Here is a 19,970-nt window from a genome sequence, read left to right as displayed (position 1 = left end):
GAACCATGATTCCTATTGAGGATAGCTGTTCTTTTAAGGATCCCATGGACAAAAAGCTGGAGGCTTATCTAAAGAAAATGTATGTTCATCAGGGGCTTCAATGGCAACCTGCAGTTTGTATTGCCACAGTAGCAAGTGCAGCATCGTATTGGTGCAATGCCTTGTCAGAACTGATTTTAGAGGACACTCCGTTGGATGAAATCCAGAATAGGATTAAGGCTCTCAAACTAGCCAATTCCTTTATCTCTAATGCTAACATGCAAGTCATTAGACTGGGAGCCAAGGTGTCGGGCTTCACTGTCCTAGCTAAAGTCATGGTCAGCTGATGTTACCTCCAAGTCTAAGCTTTTGTCGCTACCTTACAAGGGTAAGACCTGTTTGGTCCTGGTTTGGCGGAGATCATTTCTGAAATTACGTGTGGAAATGGGTCCTTTCTACCACAAGACAAGAAGAATAGACCTGAAGGACGTCAAAGTAATTTTTGTTCCTTTTGTAACTTCAAAGGTCAAAAGTCTTCCTCTCGTTCCTCCAAGCAGGAGCAGTCCAAGTCTTCTTGAAAACCCAATCAGTCTTGGAATAAGAGAAAGCAATCAAAGAAGCCCTCTGCTGAGACTAAGTCAGCATGAAGGGTCTGCCCCCTGTCCAGGATCGGATCACGTGGGGGGCAGACTTTCTTTTTTTTGTTAAGCATGGATACGAGATGTCCCAGATCCATGGGCTGTGGACATATTATCACAGGGGTACAAAATAGAATTCAAATCTAGTCTTCCCAGGGGCAGATTTCTCCTCTCAAAGTTATTTGTGGATCAGGTAAAAAGAGAGGCATTATTAAAGTCCATTCAGGACCTTTCCTCCCTGGGAGTGATTGTTCCAGTTCCAGTAAGAGAACAGGGTCTAGGATTTTATTCAAATCTGTTTGTGGTTCCCAAAAAAGAGGGAACTTTTTGACCCATTTTAGACCTAAAGTGTCTCAACAAGTTTCTCAGGGTACCGTCCTTCAAAATGGAAACCATTCTTTCCATTCTTCCTTTGTTCTAAGAGGGTCAATTCATGACGACCATAGACCTGAAGGATGCGTATCTTCATGTTCCCATCTACAGGGATCATCAACAGTTCCTGAGATTCGCTTTTCTAGAAAAGCATTTTCAGTTTGTGGTTCTTCCGTTTGGCCTTGCCGCAGCTCCCAGAATCTTCTCAAAGGTTCTGGGGGCTCTCTTGGCAGTTATCAGTAATTGTCAGTTGTAATTAGTCTGATGGTAGCTTCCATGGACATCATTCCCTTTGCTCGATTCCATTTGAGAGCTCTGCAATTATGCATACTCAGACAATGGAACGGAGACCATTCGGATCTATCTGAGAGGATAGATCTAGACCAGTTGACAAGAGACTCTCTCTCGTGGTGGATTTTTCAGGATCATCTGTCTCAGGGCACATGCTTCCGGAGACCTTCCTGGGTGATCGTGACCACGGATGCCAGCCTGCTAGGCTGGGCAGCAGTCTGGGACTCATTAAATTCTCAGGGCCTATGGACTCGGAAGGAGTCTTCTCTTCCAATAAACATGGTATGGAGTTTAGAGCGATTTTCAATGCTCTGATGACCTGTCCTCAGTTGTCCTTAGTCTGGTTTATCAGGTTCCAGTCGGACAACATCACCTCAGTGGCTTACATCAACCACCAGTGAGGAACTCAAAGTTCCTTGGCCATGAAGGAGGTGACTCGCATTCTGCAGTGGGCGGAAGCTCACAATTGTCTTCTATCTGCTATCCACATTCCAGGAGTGGACAACTGGGAGGCGGATTTCCTGAGCAGGCAGACCTTTCATTCAGGGGAGTGGGCTCTCCATCCGGAGGTGTTCTCCAGGTTATCTATCAAGTGGGGGGTGCCGGAGTTGGATCTGATGGCATCTCGTCAGAATGCCAAGCTTCCAAGGTACGGTTCAAGGTGAAGAGATCCTCAGGCTGCCCTGATAGATGCGCTGGCGGTTTCTTGGGACTTCGGTCTAGCATTCCTGTTTCCTCCGTTTGCTATCCTTCAATGAGTCATTGCTCGTATCAAACAGGTGAGAGCGTCTGTAATTCTAATAGCTCCGGCATGGCCTCGCAGGATCTGGTTTGTGGATCTTGTGAAGATGTCATCTTTTCTGCCTTGGAGGTAACCTCTGAGGAAGGACCTTCTAACTCAGGATCCTTTCCACTTAGTTCTGGCTAAGCGTGGGTTTTCTGAGTCTGTTATTGATACTATGATTCAGGCTCGCAAGCCTGTTACTCGTAAGACTTACCATAAGGTATGGTGTGCATACCTTTATTGGTGTGAATTGAAGGGCTACTCTTGGAATAGGTTCAGGATTCCTAGAATTTTGTCTTTTCTCCAGGATGGTCTGGAGAAAGATTGTCAGTCAGTTCTCTAAAAGGTCAGATTTCTGCATTATCTATTCTTTTACATAAGCGTCTGGCGGATGTGCCAGATGTTCAATACTTTTGTCAGGCCCTGGTTAGAATCAGGCCTGTGTTTAAATCTGTTGCTCCTCCTTGGAGCCTTAACCTAGTTCTTAGAGTTTTGCAGCAGGCTCCGTTTGAGCCAATGCATTCCATAGATATTAGGCTGTTATCATGGAAGGTTTGGTTTCTTATGGCTATTTATTCTGCTCGGAGAGTTTCTGAACTCTCGGCTTTGCAATGTGATTCGCCTTACCTTATTTTTCATGCAGATAGGGCGGTACTTCGTACTAAATTGGGGTTTCTCCCTAAGGTGGTTTCGGATAAAAATATTAATCAGGAGATTGTTGTTCCTTCTCTCTGTCCTAATCCTTCATCTCATAAGGAACATCTGTTGCACAACTTGGATGTGGTGCGCGCTCTAAAATTCTACCTACAGGCTACTAAGGATTTTTGCCCTGTTTGTTTGTTTCTCTGGAAAGCGTAAGGATCAGAAGGCTACTTCTACTTCTCTTTCCCTCTGGTTGAGAAGTGTGATTCGTTTTGCTTATGAGACTGCTGGACAGCAGCCTCTTGAGAGACTTACAGCTCATTCCACTAGGGCTGTCTCCTCTTCTTGGGCTTTCAAAAATGAAGCTTCTGTGGAACAGATTTGCAAGGCTGCAACTTGGTCCTCTCTGCATACCTTTTCCAAATTCTACAAATTTGATACTTTTGCAGCGGCTTCCTTTGGGAGAAAGGTTCTTCAAGCGGTGATGCCTTCTGTTTAGGTCTGCCTGTCTTATTCTCCATCCCTATTCATTCCGTGTCCTCTAGCTTGGGTATTGGTTCCCACTAGTAATTGGAATGACGTCATGGACTCTCCATGTCTTAGGAAAGAAAACAAAATGTATGCTTACCAGATCAATTACTTTCTTTCCGTACATGGAGAGTCCACGACCCCACCCTTATTAGACAGTATTTTTTGTTAAACCTCAGGCACCTCTATACCTTTGTGTTATCTTCTTTTCCCATTTCCCTTCGGCTGAATGACTGGGGATTATGAGTAAGGGAAGTGACCCCACCCTTATTAGATAGTATTTTTTTTTAAACCGCAGGCACCTCTACACATTTGTGTTATCTTCTTTTTCCATTTCCCTTCGGCTGAATGACTGGGGGTTATGGGTAAGGGAAGTAACACTTAACAGCTTTGCTGTCATGCTCTTTGCCTCCTCCTGCTGGCCAGGAATGAATATCCCACTAGTAATTGGAATGACGTAGTGGACTCTCCATGTGCGGAGAAATTTATCAGGTAAGCATAAATTTAGTTTTTTATAAGATTTTCTTTGTTCTCTTGGTTTCCTGTGTTTAATAGTAAATTTGGGTTAGCTTGTAGGCCCCTAGAAATATGAACGTGTCTTTAGCACTTTACATTAGACTTATTTGCAACAATGTTTGTTCAATGTTGTATGCTGTTGAAAACTGCTGCCACAGAGCGCTAAAAACATGTGCACGCTCCTCAGCCCATATGAGCCTAACAATCAGCTAGATTACGATTTTGATCGCTATAGGGATTTTAACGACCGCCACAAAAGCCTCCCTATAGCGCTGCTATTACAAGTTTTCAAAAAGTAGGCTTGTGCGGACGATATGGTGGCGTTGAGCTCCATACCGCACTGATATCAAGTGCTGCTTTGACGTGCTTGTGCATGATTTCCCCATTTACATCAATGGGGAGAGCCGGCAAAAAAAAGCCTAACACCTTTGATCGCAGCACCATTGATGTTCCATCAGCCAATAGAATGTGAGTTCAATCCTATTGGCTGAATGGATCAGCCAATAGGATTGAAGTTCAATCCTATTGGCTGATTGCATCAGCCAATAGGATTTTATCAACCTTAATTCCGATTGGCTGATAGAATTCTATCAGCCAATCAGAATCTAAGGGACGCCATCTTGGATGACGTCATTTAAAGGAACCTTCATTCGTCGTTAGTCGTCGGAAAGAAGAGGATGCTCTGCCCTGGATGTCTTAAAGATGGACCCGCTCCGCGCCGGATGGATGAAGATAGAAGATGCCGTCTGGATGAAGACTTCAGCCCGTCTGGAGGACCACTTCTCCCGACTTTGTTGAGGACTTCTTGCCGCTTCAATGAGGACTTCTCCTGGCTTCTTTGTGGATGGATGTCGGATCTTCAAAATTGTAAGTGGATCTTCAGGGGTTAGTGTTAAGTTTTTTTAAGGGTTTATTGGGTGGGTTTTATTTTTAGGTTAGGGTTTGGGCCGCAATAGAGCTAAATGCCTTTTAACGGCAAAGCCCATCCAAATGCCCTTTTTAGGGCAATGGGGAGCTTAGGTTTTTTTAGTTAGGGTTTTATTTGGGGGGTTGGTTGTGTGGGTGGTGGGTTTTACTGTTGAGGGGGTTGTTTGTATTTTTTTCAGGTAAAAGAGCTGATTTCTTTGGGGCAATGCCCTGCAAAAGGCCCTTTTAAGGGCTATTGGTAGTTTAGTTTAGGCTAGGGTTTTTTTTCTTTTGGGGGGACTTTTTTATTTTGATAGGGCTATTAGATTAGGTGTAATTAGTTTAAATATCTTGTAATTTGTTTTTTATTTTGTGTAATTTAGTGTTTTTTTGTAATTTAGGTAATTGTATTTAATTTATTTAATTGTATTTAATTTAGGTAATTTATTTAATTGTAGTGTAGTGTTAGGTGTTAGTGTAACTTAGGTTAGGTTTTATTTTACAGGTAAATTTGTATTTATTTTAGCTAGGTAGTTATTAAATAGTTAATAACTATTTAATAACTATTCTACCTAGTTAAAATAAATACAAACTTGCCTGTAAAATAAAAATAAAACCTAAGCTAGATACAATGTAACTATTAGTTATATTGTAGCTAGTTTAGGGTTTATTTTACAGGTAAGTATTTAGTTTTAAATAGGAATTATTTAGTTATTAATTGTAGGTTTTATTTAGATTTATTTTAATTATATTTAAGTTGGGGGTGTTAGGATTAGGGTTAGAGTTAGGTTTAGATGTTAATAAATTTAATATAGTGGCGGCGTCGTTGGGGACGGCAGATTAGGGGTTCATAATATTTAACTAGTGTTTGCGAGGCAGGAGTGTGGCGGTTTAGGGGTTAATATGTTTATTATAGTTGTGGGGACGGCAGATTAGGGGTTAATAAGTATAATGTAGGTGTCAGCGATGTCCGGAGTGGCAGATTAGGGGTTAATAAATATAATGTAGGTGTCAGCGATGTCGGGGCGGCAGATTAGGGGTTAATAAGTGTAAGATTAGGGGTGTTTAGACTCGGGATTCATGTTAGGGTGTTAGGTGTAAACATAAATTTAGTTTCCCCATAGGAATCAATGAGACTGCATTATGGAGCTTTACGTTGCTTTTTTGCAGGTGTTAGACTTTTTTTCAGCCGACTCTCCCCATTGATGTCTAGGGGGAAATCGTGCAAGAGCACGTACAACCAGCTCACCGCTGACTTAAGTAGTGCTGGTATTGGAGTGCGGTATGGAGCACAATTTTGCTCTATGCTCACTTCTTGTCTTTTAACGCCGGGTTTATAAAAACCTGTAATACCAGCACTGTAGGTAAGTGAGCGGTGACAATAACGTGCAAGTTAGTACCGCACCCCTCATAACGCAAAACTCATAATCTAGCCGTTACTTAGAAGATCCCAGTTTAGCACTGTTGATGAGGTTAGGCTTGGACACCCAGTGAAAGGGGCTGAAAAATCTGGAAATGCAGACACTCCCCTCTTCCCTGTGACAGATTATACAAACAATAGCAGCAGGAATCTGTAGACTTGGGTCTACATCTGATATTTTGGGGTTTGGTTAGGAGTCTGAAAATCAGCACAATGTTATAAAAAAATAAGCAAAACTATACATTGTTAAAAAAAAACACTCACAGATGGGCTATATAAACGGATCATCTACAAAACATTTATGCAAAGAAAAATCTTGTGTCCCTTTAACCTAGCAAAGATGCATTTTCCAGTAGTTATAATTCAATACTGAGGAATCCTGTCTGTAAGTGGCAGCATACACAGGCATTTTAGGTGACACTGAGGAACCATGGATTTAATAAAGCTTGAATAAACAATTTGACAGTACTGTAGCCAGGGCTACCATAGAATTGTTATTGTTTTAAAAGATAGATAATCCCTTTATTACCCATTCCCCAGTTTTGCATAACCAACACAGTTATATTAATATACTTTTTACCTCTGTGATTACCTTGTATCTAGGAACCTTCTTCCAGCCCCCTGATCACATGACTGACTGTTTATTATCTATTGTCTTAAATATAGCATTGTTTTGTGCCAAATCTTAAATAACCCCCTTTGCCTGAACACAGTGTTATCTATATGGCCCACGTGTACTTTCTGTCTCTTTGTGTTGAAAAGAGATTTAAAAAGCATGTGATAAGAGGCAGCCCTCAAATACTTAGAAATTAGCATATGTTTACCTATGTTTAGTTTAAACTAAGAATACTAAGAGAAAAAAGCAAATTTGATGATAAAAGTAAATTGGAAAGTTGATTAAAATTAAAAGTCCTATTTTTTCGTGAAGTTAGTTCATAGTTCTTGAGCTTGTTTCTACGAACAGAGTGTCCGTAGTGCTAGATGGTCCATATAGTCAATCATAACATAAACTTAGGAGTTAGACAACAGGTATTTAAACTTATGAGTATATATAGAACTTCAGTATACTTGCTTCATACTACTGAAGGCTACATAAGGCCTGATGTCTCCACCCGTCAAGAGTGCCGGGAATTAAACAGAGTAAAATAGGAAAGAGAAAGGGAAAGAAGGAGTGGAGTAGTAGAGAGGGGAAAAAAAGGGAGGGGGGGAGGGGAAGAAGGGGAGGGGAAGAAAGGGAGGGATGGGGGGGAATTGGTAATGAGAGGAGGGGGAAGGGGGGAAGGGAGCAACGAGGGGGAGGGGGAAAATGGAAAAGGGTCGCATTGGTTTAAAATAGTCACAATCCTTTACCCTCCCATGTTAGTGTCATCATCTCATGTGTAGCTAGTCTTTCTGTTTTAAGAAAATGATATCGCTCTAGTCTAAGTAGGTCCCCAACTCTTTGCTTCCACTCCTGGACTGTCAGAGTCTGAGGGCTCTTCCAATGCGCCGGGATAAGCCCTTTCGCGCGTTCAACATTAGCATAAAGAGTAGGTGTCTGTCCACTCCAGTGATTTTAGGTAGCTCATGGTATATCAGATATGTTGGTTTAGGGGGAATGATGGTTTTAAGGACTTTGCTCATTTCTCCCAACACCTCCTCCCAGAAGGGCTGTATCTGTGGACATGTCCACCATATGTGAAGGAGGGATCCCTCTCCCCCGCAACCCCTCCAGCACCCCCCACCCGTGTGAGGGTAGATCTTCCGCAACCTTTGGGGCGTCAAATACCATCTACTTATTAGCTTATAGTGCATTTCCTGAACCTTTGCTGAAATAGAAGCTTTTTTTGTTTTCCTAAAGATCTTTAACCAATCCTTAGTGGGTATTTCTAGTCCAAGTTCTGTTTGGCACGCGGAGGCAAATGTTGGGAGGGCAGTTCCTCCTCTGCTCAATAAGAGTTTATATAAATGAGAGATTAAATGAAATGGTGTTTGCTGCATAGTGCACAACACCTCAAAGGGTGTTCTGTGTCTTATCAATGCCCCTCGATCTTTACAAGTATCGAAGTAGTGAGTGACCTGAGCCACTCTGTACCAGGATGAAAAAATGGTCCGGTCCCACTCGGCCAGATCAGCCTGTGTTTTGATTTTATCATGTTGTAGAATATTAGAGAAAGCTGTCTCAGCTAGTGTATACGTTTCTCCCTTATTGCGCTTCAGGAGCTCCAACCCCAGATCAGGGTTTTCACGTATAGGTATGTTTGGTGAGGTATGAGTTGAGACATACGCACTCTCGCTCATTACCCTGTCCCAGATCTTTAGGGTGTTAGAGATCATCAGGTACTATGTAATAGAAGCCGGGCGATTTTTAGCCGTTATCCAGGCCAGGGCCCCCACATTTCCCCGCTGCAGGATCTCATTATCAATTTGGATCCAAAGTTTGTTACAAAAATTACGACTCCATTCCACCACCCTCTGGAGAAATATAGCATTTTGATATTCTCTCAGGAGTGGAACTCCGAGACCGCCCCTATCCCTAGGTAGGTATAATGTAGACCTTTTAACCCTGGGTCCCATTCCATATGTATGCCTCAATGCCCGTTTGGATACGTTGAAGGTAATGAGAGGCTGAAACCGACGGGACTGTCTGCATGATGTAAAGTATTCTTGGCAGCAAATTCATTTTAACTACTCCTATACTACCCATCCAGGAGATTGTTTTCTTTTTCCAATTGGACAAGTCCCTAAGGACTTTGTCACATATTTTTTGTAATTTAGGTCAACTATTTCAAGAGCGCGGGGTGTGATAGTGATGCCCAGGTATTTTATACTATGCCTGGCAACTTTCAGCGGGCAATCGGCCGTCGAAGCGGCAAAGCAGTCCGGGTGTTCTGTGATATTAATGATTTCAGATTTTGAAGGGTTGAGAAGAAAGTTTGAAACAGAACCGTAGGCTTTGATTTCTAGAAGTGCCTCCTTCAGAGAGGTCGCAGAGTCTGAGAGCGTTAGGAGGATGTCGTCGGTATACATCGACAGCTTATGTTCGGCATTGCCGACTAGAAGCCCTATCACCGTCAGATTGTTTCTGATTTTGCTCGCCAATACCTCGATAGTAAGGGCAAATAAAAGGGGTGAGAGTGGGCACCCCTGTCTCATCCCGTTGTTGATCATGAAAGTATCTGAGAGAGTACCATTTACCCTCACCCGAGCATTCGGAGCAGAGTATAGAGACATGATGGTGTTTATAATGCCCGGGCCAAAACCAAATTTCTCTAGGGTCAATCGGATAAACGTCCAGTTAACCCAATCAAATGCCTTCTCTGCATCTGTAGTGACCAGGGAGAGCGGTAACTTGTGTATATGGGCGTACGTTATCATCTGTTGTATTTTGAGAGTATTGTCTCTAGCCTCTCAGGCGGGTATAAAGCCCACCTGATCGGCAGAGATCAAACCAGGGAGTAGTCTATTCAAACGCGCGGCTATGATTTTTGCAAGAATCTTCACATCCGAATTTAAAAGAGATATTGATCTGAAATTATCGGGCCTATCGGATGGTTTCCCAGGCTTGGGGATAACTGCTATATATGCTTCAAGCATGGACTTAGGAAGCCTGGGAGTCTCAGACAGGGAGGCAAACAAGTTTGTCAATTCGGGTACAAGAATCTCAGCATACTTTTTATAGTATCTTAGGCCAAAGTCATCAGGTCCAGGGCTCTTGCCCGATGGAAGATCCTTGATTGCTTTCTGAACCTCTTCCCTTGTAATTGGGGAATCTAAGAAATTTCTGTCCTCCTCCGTAATCGCCGGGAGGTCAGCGGACTCAAGGTAAACACGCGTAGCTTCCTCCTCCTGTTGTAGTGTGGGCGAGGCATCACCACCATGGTCCGGCCTTCTCAGATTATAAAGAGATTCATAGTAATTCCTAAAGATGGTAGATTAGACTTTTTAATGCTAAAAGCAGATCGATATGCCAGTTAGCACAGTAGTTTTAAGTATATGTGACTTTATGCTGCAGAGTTTACCATCACTTTAATACAAATACATTTTTAATGGTGATTACTTGTTAATTGCATAATTATGATACTCCTCTCTAAAATAACAGATTCTGGGTGCCACAGCATTAGTACCCGGTACTGCTATACTTGCTGGAAAGTTGTCCTACATATGCCTTCTAAGAGGCACATGACTGTGTAATCTTTAAATATTGTTGATCACCATGGACACTGCTTTGGTTGTGCCTTGTATACAAAATGGTAAGCTTATGTGGATATTGTCCAGAGCAGAAAAATGTAGTCTTTTCCCTCTATTTAACATTGTGAGGACTAGCACTTCTCTTTCTGGACTAGTATATTTTCCCCCTGAATGTATAAGGATACCATTGTTTTGTCATATTTTGGTCACATGCTCTACATGGTGATTGAAGATTTGTCATTGGCTATTTAAATCACAGTCTTCATTCTTATAACCCAGGTACATAAATAAAATTGACAGACAGCTATGCTACCTTACTGTTTGTTACATCCCGCAGTCTCTCACCTCAGATCATTTACCTGTCACCTTATCCTGATACAGACTCTTATGCACATCTTTCTCACTACCAATTCTGAACAGAAAACCCTCATGCTGTTTGAACCCAAGCTTCTGTCCATCATTATTACTGAACAATATTCTGCACTAAAATAGTTAAAAAAAAATGCATACAATTCTAATTGTTACTCGTTCATACTTGCATCTCGTCTACAAAACTTCAAGCGTTCCTTAAAAACATATCTGTTTCAGGATGCACACAACTTACTTTAAAGGGATAGAAAGGTCAAAAGTAAAATGTGCATTGGGTACATTTCAATGTGAAATAAAAGCATTTTTGCAATATACTTAGTAAAATTAAGTAATATTTTTCTGCGGCATACGCACATATCCTGTGAGGCCCCATGGACAAGTATTGAAACACCACAGCTCAGAGTTGGCTTGTAAGACACAAATTATGTCTTCACAGAAGCAATACACACCATCTCTGAGCTTGAATACTGGTACACAGGACCTCACAGGATATGTGCGTATGCCACAGAAAAACATTAATAACTTTTACTAGAAGCATTATTGCTAATGGAAGTATATTGCAAAAATGCTTCTATTTCAAAATGAAATGCATTGATGAAAATTTTAATTTTGACCTTCCTATCCCTGCTTATGTTACCTCTCCCTCAACTTCCCCATGTACTTCCTTTAGAATGTAAGCTCACAAATCCACCTGTCCTGTTTATTGTCTTATGTAAAGATGGTTTACAGCTAGCTTTTATGATTTATATAAATGTTTTCTGATAATTGTACTTTACAGTGCTGCACAATATGTTGGCGCTTTATAATTAATTTAAAAGTTAATAATAATGATAATTATATGGTATTCCACAAAACCAACTGGGTTTGAAGTCCAAAGCCTGCTCTATAAGAAAGGCTGGCTCTGGAACTTGGCACACAGCCCCTTAGACCTCTGTTATTCTTCCAGGTTCTGTAAAGTTTATGGATTTTCCTATTCCAAAATGGAAATCTTTACAGGTCTAAATCGAGAGGCAACAGCAGAATTTCTTAACAGTTTCAGTACTGGATAGCTGATAGTCACATATTCTAGGCTTCTGCCCTATACAGTGACATACATATCTGTAAATTATATTTACTTTAAAGGGGATCAAGACAGGAACAAAATATATTGCAAATTAACTTTATACACTAAATAAAACATATGGGGTGTTTGTTCTTATTTCAATAGGAAAAATGCATTTGAGTTTTTATCAAAATATAACAGATTATTTATTTGACATTTCATCTCCAACTAGATATCTGATTCAACTATGTTTTAAATATTTCTGTAAGGTGTTAGGTAAGAATAGTCACAACTGTTCCTTGACCGCAAATGACATTTCACAAAAGTATTTTTTTCCAAATATTGCCAACATGGCCCTGTTAAGACTATTTTTCTTTTTTATTGTTACTGTCAGTACGTTAATTCAAAATTAACTTTATTAAATAAACAAATGATATTTCCATTAAAAGAACATGATACTCAAAAGTTGAAGCACTTGAAAGTGAAGCAGCATAGCTGTAAAAAGCTGACTAGAAAATATCACCTGAACATCTCTATATAAAAAAGGCAAAAAAGAAGATATTTTACCTTGACATCTGCCCAGTAGCATTATCCCATTATAAAGGAACTTTAAGCAGCCAGTCAGGATGCTAGTCATAGGACTTGCAAGGGAGCGTGCATCTGGCATGCATGGGCACAGTAATGTTATTCCGCTATAATTATGAAATCTCTTTCAAGTGATTTAGCACATGGGTTTTATGTCCCTTTAACTATAGATGTGTGTGTTTAGTAAACATTTAGAATCTAGACACAAACATGAAAGATTTGTTCATTAAAGGGACACTGAACCCAATTTTTTTTCTTTCATGATTCAGATAGAGCATGAAATTTTACGCAACTTTCTAATTTACTCCTATTATAAATTTTTCTTCGTTCTCTTGCTATCTTTATTTTAAAAGCAGGAATGTAAATCTTAGCAATGTAAATCTTAGCAGCCAGCCCATTTTAGGTTCAGCACCATGGATAACGCTTGCTTATTGGAGGCTTACATTTACCCACCAATAAGCAAGCATAACCCAGGTTGTCAACCAAAAATGGGCCGGCTCCTATGCATCACATTCCTGCTTTTTAAATAAAGATAGCAAGAGAATTAAGAAAAATTGATATTAGGAGTACATTAGTAAGTTGCTTAAAATTGCATGCTCTATCTGAATCATGAAAGAAAAAATTGGGTTTAGTGTCCTTTTAAGCTTTTACATGACAAATATGAATAGGATGGTAGAAGCAATGCTCCATTTTGTTAATTATTAAAATTCTACACAACTGCTGAAATATTTTGAATTACAATCCTAGACAACATTTTCAGATGGATTTTGGATGACTGAAAATGGGAAATGTGTATCTTGTGTGATGTTTTCCTCCAACAGAACAGGATAAAAAAAGTTAATATCACTGTGTCAAGAAAATTCTATATACAAGTGGTTCTAATCCATTAAATGTATGTTAAATGGTAGCAAATTAACATAAGAGTATAAACAAAACAAGTTTAAAAGTATCCAAAAAGGTCTGTAGAATGAAAAACAATGAAAAAAACAGCTTAGATGGGCCTATACTTTTAAATATATTCTTTCTCATGATCTCTGTTATTTTTCCCCAGATAATCCTGAATTCCATGCATAAGTACCAGCCTCGTCTCCATATTGTCAAGGCAGATGAAAACAATGGTTTTGGGTCTAAAAACACGGCATTTTGCACCCATGTATTCTCTGAAACAGCATTCATAGCTGTCACCTCATACCAGAATCACAAGGTACAGTCTGTATCGTCATCAGTCTAACTCAGGGTTTTTTAACTCTAGTCCTAAACTTCTTTAACAGGCGGTATAGCTATACTGCAAGCATTTTAGCCTGTAAAGCAAAGTCCATTCCGCACTCTGCGAAACAAAAATGTTTCAAAAACTCATAATTAAACTGTTACAAAGTACACTAACACCCATACACTACCTATTAAGCCCTAAACCGCCACCCTCCTGCATCGCAAACACTATCTAAAACTTATCAACCCCTAATCTGCCACCCACCCAAATCGCCAACACTATTTAAATATATTAGCCCCTTAACCGCCACCCTCCTGCATCGCAAACACTATTTAAAACTTGTTAACCCCTAATCCGCCGCTCCCCGACATCGCCGCCACTATAATAAAGTTATTAACCCCTAAACAATGGCCTCCCTCATCGCCACCACTATAATAAAGTTATTAACCCCTAAACCTCTGGCCTCCCACATCGTTGGCACTAAATAAACCTATTAACCCATAAAACCTCCGGCCTCCCACATTGTCGCCACTAAATAAACCTATTAACCCCTAAACCGCCGGTCCCCCACATCGCAAAACACTAAATTAAACTATTAACCCCTAAACCTAACCCCCCAACTTTTAATTAAAATTACAATATAACTATATTTAAATAAATAAAAACTTACCTGTGAAATAAAAATAAACCTAACATTAAACTATAAATTAAACTAACATTATTATTCTAATAAAATAAAAAAATACTACCAATTAAAAAAATCAAATTTACAAATTTCCAAAAACCTAACACTACAAAAAAAATTAAAAAAAATCTAAAATTACAAGAAATAATTAACACTAAATTACAAAAAATAAAAAACACTAAACTTACAAACAATAATAAACTAAATTATCAAAAATAAAACAATTGCACCTAATCTAATATCTATATCTATAAAAATAAAAAGCCCCCCAAAATAAAAACACCCCCTAGCCTAAAATAAACTACCAATAGCCCTTAAATGGGCCTTTTGTATGGCATTGCCCTAAGTTAAACAGCTCTTTTACCTGTACAAAAATACAAAGTCCCCCCAACAGTAAAACCCACCACCCAACCAACCCCAAAATAAAAAGCCTAACTCTAAAATAAAACCTGAGCTACCTATTGCCCCTAAAGGTGCATTTGTATGGGCATTGCCCTTAAAAGGGCGCTGAGCTCTTTTTCACTGCCCTTAAAATGGCATTCAGCTCTTTTACAAAAGCCCAAATCCCTAAAAAATAAAACTAACACTAACCCCAGAATATCTACTCATGGTTCCTGAAGTCCGGACATCCATCTCCATCTAGGCGGCGAGAAGTCTTCATCCAGGCAGCGATATCTTCATCCATTCCGGGGGTGTGTTCTATCTTCATCCCGGCGGCATGGAGTGAAGCCATCCTGCGCGGAGCGTCCTCTTCGTACGGTCACCGCCGTATACTGAAGTTGAATGCAAGGTAGCTGTTTCAAAATGGCGTACCTTGCATTCCTATTGGCTATTTGATTCTTTAAATTCAAAACAGCCAATAGGATGAGAGCTACTGAAATCCTATTGGCTGTTCAAATCAGCCTATAGGATTTCAGTAGCTGTCATCCTATTGGCTGTTTTGAACAGCCAATAGGATTTCAAAAGCTCTCATCCTATTGGCTGATTTGAATTTGAAGAATCAAATCAGCTAATAGGAATGCAAGGTACGCTATTTTGAAACGCCTACCTTGCATTCAACTTCAGTGCACGGCGGTGACCGTATGAAGAGGACGCTCCGCGCAGGATGGCTTCCAGGATGGCTCCACTCCATGCCACCGGGATGAAGATAGAACACACCCCCAGGATGGATGAAGATATCGCTGCCTGGATGAAGACTTCTCGCCGCCTAGATGGAGATGGATGTCCGGACTTACCGTGAGTAGATATTCTGGGGTTAGTGTTAGGTTTTTTTTTTTCATTTTTTTGGGTGTTTTTTTTTAGATTAGGGCTTTGGGCTTTTGTAACAGAGCTGAATGTCCTTTTAAGGGCAGTAAAACAAGAGCTGAATGCCCTTTTAAGGGCAATGCCCATACAAATGCTCCTTTAAGGGCAATGGGTAGCTAAGGTCTTTTAAGAGTTAGGTTTTTTATTTTGAGGGGTTGGTTGGGTGGTGGGTTTTACTGTTGGGGGGACTTTGTATTTTTTTACAGGTAAAAGAGCTGTTTAACTTAGGGCAATGCTCTACAAAAGGCCCTTTTAAGGGCTATTTGTAGTTTATTGTAGGCTAGGGGTGTTTTTATTTGGGGGCGCTTTTTATTTTTATAGGGCTATTAGATTAGGTGTAATTGTTTTTATTTTTGATAAGTTCGTTTATTATTTTTTGTAAGCCTAGTGTTTTTTATTTTATGTAATTTTGTGTTTATTTATTTTTTAAATTTTAGATTTTTAAATTTTTTTTGTAGTGTTAGGTTTTTTTAAATTTGTAATTTAGATGTTTTAATTGGTTGTATTTTTTTATTTTATTAGAATAGTAATGTTAGGTTAATTTATAGTTTAATATTAGGTTTATTTTTATTTCACAGGTAAGTTTTTATTTATTTTAAGATAGTTATATTGTAATTTTAATTTAAGTTAGGGGGTGTTAGGTTTAAAGGTTAATAGTTTAATTCAGTGTTTTGCGATATGGGGGGGCTGGCGGTTTAGGGGTTAATAGGTTTATTTAGTAGTGGCGATGTGGGAGCCGGAGGTCTAGGGGGTAATAGGTTTATTTAGTAGCGGCGATGTGGGAGGCCGGAGGTTTAGGGGTTAATAGGTTTATTCAGTGGGGGCGATGTGAGAGGCCAGAGGTTTAGGGGTTAATAAGTTTATTATAGTGGTGACGATGTCGGGGAGCAGCAGATTAGGGGTTCATAGCTTTATTATAGTGGCAGCGATGTCGGGGAGCTGCAGAATAGGGGTTAATAACTCTTATTAGTGTCGGCGATGTCGGGGAGCGGCGGAATAGGGGTTAATAACTTTTATTTGTTTCGGAGATGTCGGGGGTGGCAGATTAGGGGTATTTAGACTTGGGGTTTATGTTAGGGTGTTAGGTTTAAACATAATTTTTTTCCCCCATAGACATCAATGGGGTTGCGTTACGGGGATTTTTCATTCCGCACTCTCTCCCCATTGATGTCTATAGGGGAAAGCGTGCACAAGCACGTCAAAGCAGCGCTATGAAGAGTGAAAGAATGCAACTTTTTTTATGTTTGTTTCGCACCCTGTTTAGCGCAAAACTCGTAATCTAGGTGATTGTTATTAACCTGCTTTCATCCAAGGTAATTCTGAAAATAGTCTAACTGCTTTAACAATCATCACCGAAACATCATGGCCTTAGTTTCCATTGCTGTTGTAAACTGGTGTTACCATAAAACATCTGCATAGACTTTAATGGAGATACCTTTTCTCACCAGTTTACAACAGCAATAGAAACTAGCCTAACATATTGGTATTTGTTTGTTTAACCATTAATATTATTTCAATGTGTGAGTGAATTGTGAAATTAATAATTTCATAAATTTTAAGGTAATTTTATAATTTAAAGAATTTAATGCAATCACAAATCATATTAATTTAATAAAAACATTTAAATTTATGAATTGAGCACAAACAAGAAATTTAACTGGAAAAAGCAAAGCAGACAGTAATAAATTAAAGGGATAAGTCAAAAACAACATTTAAGCTTACCTGGTAAATTTATTTATTTCATGATGGCGAGAGTCCACAAGCTATTACATGTAGGATTAAAGTCCAGTCCTATATGTGATGGCTTGTGGACTCTAACTATTTTATGAAATAAATAAAACTTTCACTATTAAGATAGAGTTTGCAATTTTAAACAACTTTGCAGTTTACTTCTATTATTAAGTTTTAAACCACCAAAAATTTAATGCAATCAGAAATCATATTTATTTAAAGGGACACTGTACCCAAATTTTTTCTTTCGTGATTCAGATAGAGCATGGCATTTTAAGCAACTTTCTAATTTACTCCTATTATCAAATTGTCTTCATTCTCTTGGTATCTTTATTTGAAATGCAAGAAAGTAAGTTTAGATGCCGGCCCATTTTTGGTGATCAACCTGGGTTGTTCTTGCTGATTGCTGGATAAACTCATCCACCAATAAAAAAGTGCTGTCCAGAGTTCTGAATAAAAAAAAAAAAAGCTTAGATGTCTTCTTTTTAAAATAAAGATAGCAAGAGAACGAAGAAAAATTGATAATATGAATAAATTAGAAAGTGGCTTAAAATGACATGCTCTATCTGAATCATGAAAGAAAAAATTTGGGTTCAGTGTCCCTTTAATAAAAACATGTTTTAATTTATGAATTGAGCACAAACAAGAACTTTCACTGAAAAAATCAGAACAGACAGCTAACAGATGCCACCTGAAATGAGTAAAGATGTGTTTTCAACAAGTCCAAAATGTAGAGTTTGAAAATAAAAAAATTAAAAACAGCTGAAATAATTGGAATAGCATTGACTGAAAACACCTTGTAATTACACTAACTTTTTACAGTTTTGCAGTAAATTACAACAATATCAAAGTCAAAAACAATATTTATGCTTACCTGGTAAATTAATTTCTTTCATGATGATGTAAGTCCACAAGCCATTACATGTGGGATTAAAGTCCAGTCCCCTGGCTCGGGGACTCTCACTATCTTATGAAATAAATTAAATGTTCATGATTCAGATAGAGCATGCAATTTTAAACAACTTTCCAGTTTACTCTATTATCAATTTGTTCTCAGTCTTTTTATATGCACGCTTTCTGAAGCAACAAAACTTTTTCAGCATGTGCATAAGTTAGTGTACTCGTGTATGAGTCAAATGGCCAATGGAAGCAATTTTTAAAATTTTCCATAAAAAAATTATATACTGATAATTTAAAATTTAGTGTTATTGCATTGCCATTTTATTGTAGTTTTTTTTGGAGTATGCAATTCAACTGTGTTTAATGGTCCTTTAGCATACTAGGTGAGTGTAATTTCTTTTGTAAAATGATGATGGTCCATAGTCCTCCATAACATATGGGATATATTTCCCGCCACTAGGAGGAGGTCAAGAACCTTTATCTGAGCTTAAAATAACTTCCCACCTCCCATATCTCTCTTAGTTTTGTTCTTGCCTTCATAGAAGTTGGTTGAGAATAGAGGTGTTTCCAGCTACTTGCTTATGGATTAAAATTTGGGAGATCAGACCTATGTGAGACCCAGAGTCCCTGAGTAGTATAATTTACAAAGAAGACAGAAAATATCTCCACAGCAGCTGAATGATACAGGGATATAAGTATACCCTGTTCTATGCTCAGTATTTCCCTAAGCACCTCAGCCATAACTACCTTCAGGCATTGTGGGGACCCGTCCTTAGCCTCCCCCTGAGGGACACAGGTATTTCCTACTGCAATCCTCTGCGGTACTCGATACCTGCACTGAAGGGGCTCTCTACTGGATACTGCTACAGTTGCATTGACATGGATTTGACATGCATGGTAAGCCAGTGGAGGGGATGCATAGCCAGGAGACTTAACTTTTGCCATCTGCTCAGCAAAGTTAGTGATTCAGTAGAGGAAGCTCCCGTTAGGCAGGGGAACATTATTTTATTAGATTTATAGGTGTAAAATGCTTGGTGCACATTTATTTATCTGGGGAAACTAAAAGTTGTTTTAAACTGCTCCCTGCGGCACAGATCTTTCTCCTGTTGTTAGTCCCCCCTCCTCTCTGTTCTAGTGCTTTTCTCCTCAGTCCGCAGTCTCTACAATCATTAATTGTGCTTCATCGGTGTTGGGCAAGATTCCAAGTATTATTTCAGTGCCTTCTAGACCCAGAAAAGGTGTGAGCACCCATACCGGAGCTGTCAGGGGGTACGTAGGGGCTATGCATTATACACAGGATCTGTAGTTTTGCCTACACTGAGGAAAATGTAGGTGTCTGAGGCAGTGTAAACATAGTGTAAATGGCTCTTTAACAGTTATTTTCTGTACTACTCCTTATATATGGTCATTGCATACTTTATTATAAGTCAAAATGAAATGGAACAAAATTACTCTGTCCACACTGATATCTCAATAGAGGAGTCAGCAGTTTCTGATATTGCTCTGTCTACATATATATGTTTATTTTGCTAATATTTTCCAGTATGCCAGGTCACTCAAATCTATAAGAATTCAATACCTCACTCAGATTTTGTATACACATCAGCCGCAACTTACCAGAGGGAAACTTTTTCCCTGTACTTCTAACTCAGGGGGAAATGACTTATTTTACTCCTGAAACTAAAAAAAACATGTACAAATTAGTTACAGTTTGTGTAGCGACTGTCCCCAAACTAAGTAAGCATAAATCTGCGTAAATGCGCAAAATAATTCCTGAGGTAAATGTGTCTCCTGAGGTAAATGTGCACGGTTCAGATTTGATAACATCCTCTAGGCAGGTGTTTTTTGCAAGGACCTTTAGGCAGCTGTACACCACAGCACATGTGATCTGCAGTGT

The 19,970-nt window shown here is 39.3% G+C and overlaps 1 protein-coding gene across 1 annotated transcript in view; it reads left to right on the top strand.

Moving 5' to 3' along the window:
- TBX5 (T-box transcription factor 5) overlaps positions 1-19,970 on the top strand; it is a 212,320-nt gene that overhangs the window by 66,047 nt on the left and 126,303 nt on the right. Inside the window, exon 5 of the mRNA XM_053702156.1 lies at positions 13,294-13,446. Within this exon, the coding sequence (XP_053558131.1) occupies positions 13,294-13,446 (153 nt within the window). The remainder of the gene's footprint in view (positions 1-13,293; positions 13,447-19,970) is intronic.

This window comes from Bombina bombina, chromosome 2 (genome assembly GCF_027579735.1).
Source record: "Bombina bombina isolate aBomBom1 chromosome 2, aBomBom1.pri, whole genome shotgun sequence".
Classification (NCBI taxonomy): Eukaryota; Metazoa; Chordata; class Amphibia; order Anura; family Bombinatoridae; genus Bombina; species Bombina bombina.
This window is presented reverse-complemented; position numbering and strand designations above follow the sequence as displayed.